This window comes from Montipora capricornis, chromosome 10, assembly GCF_036669925.1.
Source record: "Montipora capricornis isolate CH-2021 chromosome 10, ASM3666992v2, whole genome shotgun sequence".
Lineage (NCBI taxonomy): Eukaryota > Metazoa > Cnidaria > Anthozoa > Scleractinia > Acroporidae > Montipora > Montipora capricornis.
The window spans coordinates 58893873-58906923 of record NC_090892.1 but is presented as its reverse complement, the minus strand read 5'-3'; the positions used below and the strand labels follow the sequence as shown (position 1 = coordinate 58906923).

The following is a 13051-nucleotide window of genomic DNA, read 5'->3' as shown; positions in this document are numbered from 1 at the left end:
ATGTTTATAAATAAATTCCAATTTGTTTTGCCCCATGAAATATATTCATTCTGCAGCAAACATCAGCCGTAACATTAGATGCAGCTGGATAAATATTGAATTAAAAAAAAAAAAGGTATAGTTATGTTAGTTAATTAACCAAGTAATAAGACTTAATTTGCCTAAATTAAACACGCTATGTTTGGTTAATGTTTGTGTGTGTGAGTGTGTGTGGATTATCATAATATCAATTAAGAAAAGAATAAAGCTCTCTTTCTCGAAATTGGTTGACTGATACTGGAGCTTAAAAACTCGGATTTCAAACATCTTAGGATCAAAGGAATGCCTATGATTTCCTTGAATGAAGATCGAACAGGATCTTTATTTTACTCGAATAAAAGAAAAAAACACATGGTCGATTTTCTTTTTCACCGATCCATCATAAAAGTTACTTTACTTATTACTGCGATGACGCTTCCGGTCATAATTAGGATAATGGGTTACAATACAAAGTTTCCGCGCACTCTGAATGATTAATGGTTAAAAGGTGACCACGGAAACTAGCTCGACCAGCAGAAAAATATTACAGCGATGAAAACCGCTTTTTTCTGGTTTACTTTGGTGTTTTTAGCGACTCTTAACAACCTATGGGAAGTTTCAACAAACGATGATTCCTGCGCACGCGGGAGTGTTTTTGAAACGCAACTTGGTAAGTAAAGATCCCAGTGCCGCAAAATTTATCTTGCTTTCTTTCTTTCCTGTTCGATGTCAGTGTGAAAATGTAAAACACGTACAGGAAAGTCCGTCTCGAAAATTAAGCGTCCCTTGCAAATTTGCTGCAAATAAAAGTTCAACAAGCTAATCCTATTTGTAACCTGTAATTTTTCAGGGGCACCCAACGTCAATTTTCGGAAAATATCTGTTCGGAAGACGATTTGATTTGAAATTTTCGAAAAGGTAACTTTTGATCACTAGAATTTCAGCTAGGAAATCCGAACAGATGAAAACATTTTAGGGGATAAAAATATGCCTATATCTACCGTTTAAATACTAAAATACGTTTAACAATGCTATGTTTAAGTGGTTTTGAATTATATTCTCGTTGGGTGCCCCTGATTTTTGTCATCTTCCATTTTCTCTCACTTTAATTTTTCGCGGGATCAGTTCTGTTTCTTATGCACCTAGATTAAACGTATTTACAGTATTTTCTCACTCTGATTTATGGCAATTCGGTAAGTAAACATCTGCCGTAAAATTTTAGTTTTGATTTCATGTTAAAACTGAACTCTCTCCCTGCTCAATGTCCGTGTGAATGCATAACTGCTACAGGAAAGTGATCTCGATCGATAAATTAGGCGTTCCTTGCAACTTAATTAATGACTTTGCTCGAAAGTAAAGTTCAACAAGCTAATCCTGTTTGTAGCCGGTCTGTTTGTTGTCTTCCATTTTCTCTCACTTTTGCGGGGAAATTGAAGCAAAGCGGCTCAGTTCTGTTTCTCATGCACCTAAATTTAAATTTACAGACGGTATGCCTTTGAAACCGTTTCAAAAGTCCTGAACTTTTTCTCACTCTGACTTCTTGCTCGCGATAAATGAAAATAGTTCGCATAAGAAGCGATTTAGAGTACAATTTGATGCTAAAATTTAACGCTAAAAAGCTCTTAAAATCCATAAGAAACTAGAAAACTTAGGGGCACCCAACGTCAATTTTCGGAAAATATCCGTTCGGAAGACGATTTGAGATGTAGAATTTTTGGAACATTTGTTGTAAAATTTCTTGCTTGCCTGCCTGTCGTAGGATTTTCGAACATCTGAAAAACGGTATAATTGCCCATTTTTAACGGATTTTAAGGTCACCTAGAATTTTCGGGGACCTTTTTTCTGGCTGAAATTTTCGAAAAGGTAAGTTTTGATCCCTATAATTTTTGGATTACTAGACTTTCAGCTAGGAAATCCGAACAGATGAAAAATTTTTAGTTGATAAAAATATGCCTATATCTACCGTTTAAATATTAAAATACGTTTAACAATGCGGTGTTTAAGTGGTTTTGAACAATATTCTCGTTGGATGCCCCTGAAAACTATTGAAAAACGACCACGTTTCGGTGTTGCGTAACGTCATTATCAAGTCAAGAAATGGATATGTTAACAGTTCTAAGGCATGCACGCGTGTACGTAAGCCCAAGGGTAAGAGTCACTCAAACAGCTTGGCACCTATGGACCATACAATCATGCTTAGTTGTGCCATCTATTGCTTTAGTACTTTGAAGAGGTCGTCAATTGGGGTGCTTTTTGTCAAAACCATGTTCAGACTCCGCATGCTTGCCAATTAATAGTGCTATTGTGCTCGGCCACTCGTTGATGTCCAGCCGTATACCCTACATAGTTTGCTTCGCGACAAACCCCATTAGAAAAACGCGTTGGTTATTCACAATACTGGTTTCACCTATTTGCACGATAACATTTGAGACAATTTTTTACTTGTGAACACCCTGAGGTTGGATTGTAATGCTGACCCTGGTCAGAGTTTTTCTCTGTCCTTGTGTGGGCCCATTTCCATCAGTAGGGATAACGCTCACAGGGTTCATATGGGGTAGAAACTTAGCACTTCACATTACACTCCAAGCAGCTTCGACTTTAAAATTAAGGTCGTTAAGATGAACTCGATCAGCAGATGCTTGGGCCTTGTTTAAAATGGGTGAAGGCATTTTGAATCTTTAGTTTGTTTGGCCGTTCCCCGATCTCGCGCTTTTCTTTGGATGGCTGACTCGATCAGATTTTTGGGGCTAAAAAAACTTGCGGAACATGTATAACGGAGTTTGACATTCAGATGTGAAAGTCTGGGTGGATGATGACAATCGGTGAGCGCGGTCAACCATTGTGTTTACAAGTCCTCTAGCTCATGTATCTACTATCATAAATGTGACTTTGGAAATGAAGGAGACAAACGGTGTCATGCTCCAATTTGTCGTGGTTGTTCTTTGTGATAATCATGCCAAGGAAAGAAATTGATCCTTCACCCATTGATCCTTCACCCTCCAATTCCATGGCAAAGTCAAACACAGCATCAAAATGAAAATCAACTAACAGCGGAGCTCCGCGCGCGCCGAGCACCATAGTTTAGAAGATATGGTAACCCACAGATGCAAGAAATTTTGGTTTTAGAGCCATGACGTCATCGACCGACCGTACGTACGTACTTCCACCCCTCCATGTATGCCAATGTGACCAGTATCATGCTAGTTTACAGCATACAGCTTTGATATTGGACATCCATGTTTTGATCGATTGACATTTGTGAAAACAAGGTATCCGCTGACCAGTATCACGTGACCATATCGCAGTTTCAAGCTTAGAGCTCACCGAGGTCAGCTGTACACCGCTGACCAGGTACTGGTTTTCGATTGAATTGCAGATTCAACCCAGGTTAACTTACCTAAACATAAGCGAGGCTTCATTTTTCGCGCGTTTTTTGTGGCTAGACGCAGCTTATTGTTTATTTTTATTTATTTATCAACTTTACAACAAATGATACAAAGTTGAGGGCGTGACCTACAGGACACGAAGTCCCATATAAAGACCAGCCTCACAATGACAAGAAAATACATGACAAAAAAAGCAAATGCTAGAAACACGCAAGCGCGCACACACACACCAAAAACGGCTACACGGCTATACTAAGTCAACTATAGTTCTTACACAGTCAACGCTTTTCGTGTTTAGGCCCCGGTTTTTCAAACGATGGATAGCGCTATCCAACGGATGAATACTAGTAAAACCAATTGAGTTCTTCAGTGGATAGTGATTTATCCGGCGAATAGCGCTATACATCGTTTAAACAACTGGGGGCAAGTGGAAAAGGGTTTGGAAATAGTTTTCTTTCTGCATTTTTCGCTGGTTTCAATCCAGTTTGACATATCATGATAGCTGTGGTGCACACTGGCCGCTACGCAGTTATTCAAGTCAAGCATCGGAGGGATATAAACTTAAAGCAGAGTGTTACTTTATTTTTAATTTGCGAAGAGCTGTTTATTTTTTCTCTGTATTGCAATTTTTGGCATATCTTTAGAAGCTCTGATAAGGTTACATGATGCCTGGAGGACCTATGACTAAAACAGAAACGAAAGGACATCGAAAGAGAACGACAACCACAAAACAGAATACCAGTAATATCTCATACTAAGTGGAAGAAATTACTACACAAATTATTTCCTTGGGCAATAAACCGTTTGTTATTTTCAAAAAGTGGTTTAATCGGTTTCTCCTTTGTTCAGGAATGAAAATTGAATTTTTACTGTCAACTGGAATTAAATAACAATTATCTGTAATCTTTTGGACATAAAGAAAAAGTTGATTTGCTTGTTTGTTTTGCTCTAAAATACGAGCGAACAAGTGCTTTTTAATCCGTTTGCCCAACCGGTTTTCGATGTGCCTCGACAGTGACAAGAAGATTTGACTGTCGTTATGTCATAAACACGTAATCGCAATGAGTTCTCGTAAAATTAGGGGGAAATTTCACTAGCTAAAAGTTTGTTTAAAGCACCTAAACCTTTTTTAAGTGTTGGAACGGATCTTGTTACTTTAAAGTTCGTCCTTTCTTTGTTGCATTGCCGTATTTTGCCCATTCTTCTTCCAAGGCAACCTGGCGTGTATCAATGAAATACATCAAAATTAAAATGCGAATGATCTCGTTTTTATTGTTTATTTATTTATTTTTTTATGGCTTCTAATTTTAGCGTGATTCCGAGGCCTTTACACAAATCCAGATATTTTTTGAGATATTTAGAAGTTTCCGAGATATTTAGAAACTTTTAAGATATTTATAAAACGTTGGGATATTTAGAAAAAATATAGCTTTTTTTGACTGATTACCTGCTTTTCCTCGCTATTTTCTTGACAGCTAGAAATAATCCAGTTCAGTCTTCTCCTTCTACTACTGCAAATCCTTCAATATCTGAAATACGTAGAGATAAAGAGAAGTAGTTTCCCTGCTGGACCGGCTGAGATCGCCAGCTGCAAGTGAGTTGTCAAGAAAAAGAAAGCTTTTGGTTAACTCCGTCAACACGCCTGGAAATCGTCGATCGCAGACCAGTGTGTCGACAAAGGCAAATGAACCTATGAAAGTTTCTGCAAGTCAAAGAGTGCAAGAGTTTAAAGAATTAAGAGTCCTTTAGTGTTAGCCGGAATGGTGCATTGTTCTGCCAATCTTCCCGGGAAGAGTTGTCCCTGAAGAGACAGAATATAGCCGTGCACGTGTCAAGCAAGAAGCACGAGGCCAATGAAGAGAAGATGGGGAAAAAAAAAAAAGAAGGAAAGGCATATTGCTGATGCCATTGTTAAGTATGATGAGGCACTCCACCCTAAAGGTGAGAAACGTCCCACTAGCACTAGAGTTTCTAGAGCAAAAGTTGTGCAAGCATTTCTTAAGAGTTGAACACCATTAAATAGGATGAAATGTTTCAGAGATCTGTTTGAAGAAGCAGGCTTCCCTTTGACATCTTCTACCCATATGAGCCAATCCATCCCTTTTGTGTTGGGAGGGGAATATAAATCAATATCCAAGGAAACACTGGGTAAGGAACTTTCTTTCACATTTGATGGAACAACTCAAGATGGTGAAGCCCTAGCTGTTCTGGCTCGTTTTTTTTCAAGACTGGGAGGTGAAAGTTAGGCTTGTGAGGTTTCAACTTGTAAAAAGTTCAGTTAACGGGAACGCGTTACCTCGCATTATAATTGAGGTACTCCACCGAAAGCTGAATGTTCCTCGAGGCTGCGTCTTAGCAGCAATGAGGGACAGAGCGCCAGTCAACACCAAGGCGTTACAAACGGTGTCTGTGTTGTGCCCAGAAATGCTTGATGTTGGGTGCATTTCCCACTTTCTAGACCGGGTGGAAACCTAATGCAACATTCCAGTTCTCACGCAGTTCATGACGACGTGGAATCTCATGTTTACTACAAGTATGAAGGGAAGAAGGATATGGAAAGAGTTATCCGGGAAAGCCATGCCACGGTACAATGCGACAAGCTGGTAGAGCTACTGGGAGTGTGCTAAAGTTGTGTTTGAGGAGTGGAGGCATATCACTACACTTTTAGTGAGCAACGACCTTCCCAGATTTTGATGCAAAATGCAGTACAGTTGAGAGTCGAGCTAGCATCTCTCATGGAACTGGAGAAGTTTGTGAAGGCAACCTACACTCTAGAGGGGGATGGTCACTTGATATTAGCTCTAAGCTCTTATTCACGCGCACAATTTCCCAGTTATCCTAGGTGTGGTTCAAGAACGGCTTCCTCTGAACATGTGCGACCATCAAAGATGGTACCAGTATGCCCTAAGGGAGTGTTTGACGCCTACCTTTCAGTATTTTCTGAACACTTTGGCGAGTGACTTGGTAAGTCTCCCGCACTACGAAAGTGTTCCGTGCTGCACAGCTTTTCAGTCCACGAGCACTCAAGGTATCTCGACCCACAGCTGCCGACGTCGAAAGGGTCAGAAATATGCCAATGATGTAATCCAGTCACTAAAAGATGAGCTCCCCTCTTACCTTGTGAAAGCTGCGGAGATTAATGATGCCTTTGCTATCCTTTCTGACTCCATTCGATGGTGGAAAGACGTCTCCCCTGACCTCTCATCATAGTCTTCCGCAGTACAGAAAGTAGTAGCGTTACAGCCATCATCTGCAGCAGCGGAGAGGGTCTTTTCGCAACTCGTGATCATGTTTGGAGACCAGGAATATGATGCCTTGGAGGACTATGTAGAGGCTGCCCGTATGCTTCGAGTTAATGATCATTAGTTCCTTGTACTGGTATGATTGTTTTGTATAATTGTATCAGCTTAACGACTGCTTTATATCCATGGTTGATAATCGTCTAAACATAGAAACTTTGCCACCTTTGGAGCTACAAGGGTTTTTTTTTAACGCCAATTTACGGTCACATAGTTCAAAGTCGGTATAGGATGTTTCCGCCATTTGTTAAGTTTTCAGTCTCAGTGGTTTCTTCAGGTTGCATTTTATTCTCTTAAAGTAGAAAATATATTTGTATTAACAGGAAGGATTGTTACTCTGTCATAGTCATAGTCCTCATACACATAATAGAAATACCAACTGTTTAATCCATTAGTGAGAAAACATTAAAATTTGCATCCATGTTGTTGTTGTTGTTTTTTTGAATTCCTTTATTACCATGCATACTACTAGAGTAGGCAATCTGTTACATACTATTCAGCTCCCACTGGGGAAATTTTTGGCCTAAGGGATTCACAATCGGCTTGACTTGTTATTAAAAAAAAAAACGAGATATTTCGAGATATTTAGACATTCTTTTTGAAAATTTCCCGAAAGATATTTAGGTGATTTTTCGTGATTTTTCTGCAAAGACTTAGCGATTCCTATTCGCTGGCTATTGACAGTTGACTCTGAAATGGGTTTTTCCTTTTCCATACGCTCGCTGAGGGTGTGCTTCTTTTCTTTTAACACTCATGCGGTCCAAAAAAAAAATCCTTGCCAAACTGGTGAATTCCAAAGTAAATTTTACTCGAAAAACCGATATCGTATTCATCGCTTCGTGATTCATGCGATATCGATTTTTAGTGTAAAATGTACCGTGGAATTCACTAGTTAGGCAATGATGAAAGCGAAGAAAATGATTTAATTATTAAAGCAGCATCGGAAACCTCTAAATGCGGACAATTCGAAAACCTTTTATTTTCACTAACCCTAGAGGCAGTAAGAATAATTATTATATGGCTTGTGTTTGTACCCGATATAACGCGCCCTCTGATTGGCTAATTGTGACTGAATTTTAGGACATTATTCTCCCATAATACCCACGGGCCGATTACGGGCTTGCAAAAACAAAGCAATAGGTAATTAAAAAGCCATATAATAAACTACCTACTAACCGAGCTAGCTCCAGCCGTACTGGGGAATATTGGCCCTCGGTCGTTTTGTAATGACCTCGCTGCGCTCGGTCCGTACTGCCGATTTTTCACACGAATAAAATGACTTGACACACTTGACAAGCTCTTAATCCCATAGTGTCCGGTACCTTGGTCAAAAATTCAGAGTAAGATCCTGATATCATCCAACGTTCTTGACATTGGCAAAAAAACCTATTTTAGATTACTTGGCTTACCAAAATTGCCTCACTTCAGAAAATGCCAACTTAAAAAATTGTGCTATAAGAGAAAATTGCTTACCTAGATAAGTGCGAAGACTAAGTATCAGTTTCGTTTACAACTTGCACTTCAAAACTACATCCATTTAATTAAAACGCAGTTTTCTTGACTTACTGTAATTTTTTTTTTTCAGGACATTTCTTGTTTGGTCATGTTCTGCATACAGCTGTCGTTTCAGACGAATTTCAATGTCACCTGACATGCCGGGGATCTAGCAAATGCAAGTCATTTAACATTCATCCTCCGGAATCTGGTGGCAGTGGACGAATTTGCCAGCTGAATAATGAAACAAGAGAAACGAAGCCAAGTGATTTTAAGAAGAAGAAAGGATCACACTATTACGGCCCAGTAAAGGTTGGATGAAGTTATTGTTTCATTTTAATGGAATGTACGGTTGAAGATTGCAAATTATTAAGAATTATTTATCGAATTCTTTGGAGCATTTCGACCGTCGCCTTTCTGATGAAATTTTTCTCATTTTAGATTTCCTGTGTTGATGTTTCTACGCATAAAAGATGGCACCAAAAAAGCAAGTGCAGCCACGACCCAACCCGTAAGTCGAATGTCAATTAGTCAATTAGCTCACTCGTTATAAGCCAGCAGTCACTAATTAGTAACTTGTCGTTATTGCATCATTTTTCTTACGAGTTTGTAAAGTTAAGCTAACTCTTACTGAACAAACTTCATTTCAGCGAAACGAGGAGCTAACCCTAATCATCCCGCCTTTTCGTGTAAGGACATATTAGACGCAGGCGACTCTGAAGGAGACGGGTATTACTGGATTGACCCAGAAAATAGTGGAAACCCCTTAAAAGTCATCTGCGACATGACTACCTATGGAGGTGAGATTACGATGCTCATTTAGCTGCCCTTTTGAAGTCACAAAAATGAGAGATAATAAACACATAAGCCAGTTTGCAGCATTATTTACACCAATCTGATGGAACTTCCTAAAACTGACAACATTAAGTCGTGACAATTTACCACTATTAATTGTTATATTTACTACTATGTTACTATTCATCACAATAAAAATGCGCTTGTCGAACTGTCTGTTTTTATTTTGTCTCTGACCTTGAACTGTTTGCTGTTGATTACTTCCAGGAGGCTGGTTACTTATCTCCAATATTGTGTCACAGACAACAAGTCCTCCCTTTAAAGTGCCATCAAATAACTCCTATCGTGGCATCGCAAGCGGTCAGATGGTCCTCAGTAAAACAGCCATGGCTCAGTTATGGGCGATTTTGCCATTCACTCAACTGCGATTCCACTGCAGGAAGCAAAAGGGACGGACGTTCCACGTGACAACTGCCGCTAATAGCTCTGGCGAAGATGTAGTCAAGTATTTCGCTGGTCAGACGGATGTCCAACCAAGCGCCTGCCAGTCATTTGTCAAAATGGAAGACGACAACTCCAAGTTGGCGCAACTTTGTAACAAATGGGGATTAGAAGGTCTGCAGTATGAAGTTGGCAAATGGGGGCACAATCGAATTGAAGACAGGTTAAACATCTACCCTGCCTTTGCTTATGATACTTATCACTGGCTAATTGATGAGTCATATCAGTTGTGCGATGATATATATCCTCATCGTTCTGGTTACCTTGCCGTGACCCCTGGTGATGACTTTTGGAAAATATTTGTTCGTTAAAACGCTTGTCCTTAATGGTCATCATCATTTCATTACCATGAAAATTGCCATGAAAAATGCGCTATATAAGTTTCAAATATTATTATTAAATTATTATTACCATCATTATCATTTTATTAATTTAAGATACAAATTACAGTGATAATCCTTCGCAACCTGCTGGTAGCAGGTAGTTGTTAAGAGTTAGGGATATCATTTATATATATATATAAAAGTAGAGGACCTAACACAGAACCTTGAGGGACCCCGCAGGACATTGTCGCTTTTTTATTTATCGGATACTTTCATTTCTAATTCAGTAGTTTGCACACGTCCACTTAAGTATGAAGAGAACCAATTGTTTACAACGCGTCTAATGCCATACTGATGTAACTTACTTAGCAAAACTGAGTGGATGACTGTATCGAATGCTTTTTTAAAGTCAATGAAAATTTATAGGTTATTAACAATGTATATTATATAGCTGAGTTTTTTTTCCCTTAGCAGCGCGCTCTCATTGGTTACTTCGAGGTCACATGACATCTAACTGTTTCTCGCCAAAAGACATGCACTGTTACCCTGTGACGTCATAGATTTTACACTGTTTCCCGCCAAAATACTCTGAGCGGGCAACAGTGTAAAATCTATGAAGTCAGAGGGTAACAGTGCACTGTTACCCGCGCTAATGATATTGACCGACGACCGCCGTTGCTGTTGCCGTTGAACGTTTTTCTTTTTGTGCTATGTAACAAATCACTTAGTGACCGGTCCCTCGGGAAACGGTTCATTTTGTTCCCCTCAATATTTCCCTCGGCTGCGCCTCGGGGAAACATTGAGATTCTCGGGAAACTAAATGAACTGTTTCCCAAGACACCGGTCATTAAGTGTTTAGTATTGCATATTGTGTGGAGTATTTATCTCTAAAACAATATTGTGATGTGAAAAGAATTTCGTTTTGGTCAAGGAAGATTTTAAGTCGCGTGAACATTACTTTTTCAAAAATACAATTAAAATTGGATAACAAAGAAATTTGTCGATAGCTTCCAGGGGCAGTCACATCATCGGATTTATAGACTGGTATAAGTTTCGCACGCTTTAGCTTAGAAAGGTACACACCCTCACTGAGTGACTTGATCATTATGTCAGCTAAAGGTTTGGATAAAATATGTCTTACATAACGTAGGATTGTGGTAACAATAGAATGGTGCTCTTGATCTTAAAGTAGATACACTTGGAGATTTTCAAATTGTGCCTTAAGCTCCTAACATTATTGTGAAGCAAAAAAAAAACACTTGAAATTGTCATCCGAAGAAGAAGACAACCGATTGCGTAGAGTTATAATTACTCTATATGCGTTGATTACAAAGATTAAGATCGGGATTTATGTTTTGACGAACATTCAATGTGAATAGGTCTAAGTCATATAAACTGAAAAGTTTCTCTTGATATTTCTTAGTAGGGATATCACTGGAGAGGGTGTTTGTTAAACTGGCCATGGCAGCTTAGAAGATCACTTACACCGTAATGCGGTAATTCTTGAACAGCCTGAAGAGACATAAAAAGCTGCACTTAAAAGTTATGAGATTACAGAATAGCTAACTTTATCTTGTTTCACCTAACAACCGCCTCAAATCGTCGATATGTTTTATCTTCACCGCCCTGGATTCCGCATTCTTTCTAAGGTAAATGCTGGAGTTTTTAATCCAGCAACACTGATACTGATGCTGCGCTTTAAACCTCGAGCTCTTGGCTTCGTAGAAAATCGATTGCATCCCTGGGGTGAGGTGATCAAAGATCCTAGCGTTCGATAAATTGGCACTTTCAGCAAGGCCAAGGTTTAAGGGCCCACAGACGGATTTTTCGCGCGTTGCTAGGGAAGTGAAATGTCACTTCCGGTAACTGACGTCATCATATCATGAGCTGACAAGAAAACCCACTCACAAGCAAAAGTCACCGCACAAACTGTTGTTTCCATCGAAGGTTTTTCCTCGCCCTTCCTAGCGCTCGTTCTCAGACCAACTGCGCATGCGTAAACGAACTGACTTCCGGTTTGAGAAAAAGTACCCAAATTGCGTAGCTCGGAGAGAAATTTAGAGTTTTCTTTTATTGGTCACGTGACCATGGGCGTGGTGTGATGATGTCATATTTAGGGTCATTGGCTTACAAAAGTTGGAAACTGACCAAATAATGCCAAATTCTCTCAAATTACTTAACCATTACATCCTTAGCAACGCACCGCAAAAAAATACGTCAGTGGGCCCTTAATTTCGCTGGGCGTAAGTTTTGAGTCTCATTTCGCAGATTAATCACCTTGTTTCTTGCCAATCACGTCGCCTAACGAATTTGCAAACAATTGGCTTTGGGCCGGTGCCAGCATGCGCTTCCCTTTTTGGAACGCCTTGTGCTACTATGTCGATGTCATGAATGATGATTTCAGCTCCATCTCCTGAAAAAGATTGACACTGAGGAACTAGTTTCTTCTGCTGATTCTTTTTTCGTTAATTTCCGGCAATGGGACGATTTTTAAGTTAAATTGTAACTGTACTCTTCTATTTCGTCGACGGCTTGGCCAATAGCATCAATCTTTTAGGTCAGTTTATCCAGGCGAGAACGAGCTTGCTTTAATTCGGCTGTCACTTGAGCTTGAACTAGAATAAGTTCATCATGTTCCTTACTTAAGAATTCAAGACTTTTGGCATTCTCTCTGATGGTGGACGGATCAGCATTTACAAGTCCCGACGAAGATAACGGTTGCATTTGATCAAATTTCTCCTGAAGTCTTTGCATCTTTTCAGATAACGATTCCACTTGGACTTTTAGCGCTTGGTTTTCCTTTTTAAGGACGTTAACTGGTTCCGGCATTGTCTTATTAACAAATATAACAAAAAAAAAAAAACGGAAGAGATTATAGAGCATTTAAACAAACGAAACACTGAACAACGGAGCTAATATTCATCTTCCATCTTGGCCAACCCACGTGACTAAGTTGATCGGAGCATCTTCTCGGTATGCCATGTACAATTTGAGCCTTCATACTTAGTTTGGACACTCAGATGATGTTCGGGTCTGTTCGCAGTTCAATGTTTCTTGTTATTTTTTTCTGTTTTGTTTTGTAAATCTTTTAAACTTGCGTATTTTATTTATAATCAGAACAGCTTCACATTTAAGCAGACCGGCAGGTACCAAAGGCTAATCTAGGCCGGTATGCTTTGGATAAGTAAATTGCAAGTCGTCGATTTATTTTTTTGTTTACACATTTTTTGGGAGA

The 13051-nt window shown here is 39.4% G+C and overlaps 1 protein-coding gene across 1 annotated transcript; it reads left to right on the top strand.

The window, feature by feature from the left end:
• The first annotated feature begins 316 nt into the window (after positions 1-316).
• On the top strand, positions 317-10244 carry LOC138019257 (uncharacterized). Its single transcript, XM_068865987.1, has 5 exons — positions 317-688; positions 8289-8509; positions 8639-8708; positions 8848-8997; positions 9260-10244. Exons 1-5 carry the CDS (start codon positions 571-573, stop codon positions 9802-9804), a joined length of 1104 nt encoding a protein of 367 aa, XP_068722088.1. The 5' UTR covers positions 317-570; the 3' UTR covers positions 9805-10244.
• Positions 10245-13051: the final 2807 nt, after the last annotated feature.

Excerpts from the sequence above, each read along its gene's own strand:
- LOC138019257 (XM_068865987.1), top strand. The coding sequence starts at position 571 with ATGAAAACCGCTTTTTTCTGGTTTACTTTGGTGTTTTTAGCGACTCTT. Across the intron at positions 689-8,288 it reads TGTTTTTGAAACGCAACTTG|GACATTTCTTGTTTGGTCAT; the intron begins GTAAGTAAAGAT and ends TTTTTTTTTCAG. Across the intron at positions 8,510-8,638 it reads ACTATTACGGCCCAGTAAAG|ATTTCCTGTGTTGATGTTTC; the intron begins GTTGGATGAAGT and ends TTCTCATTTTAG.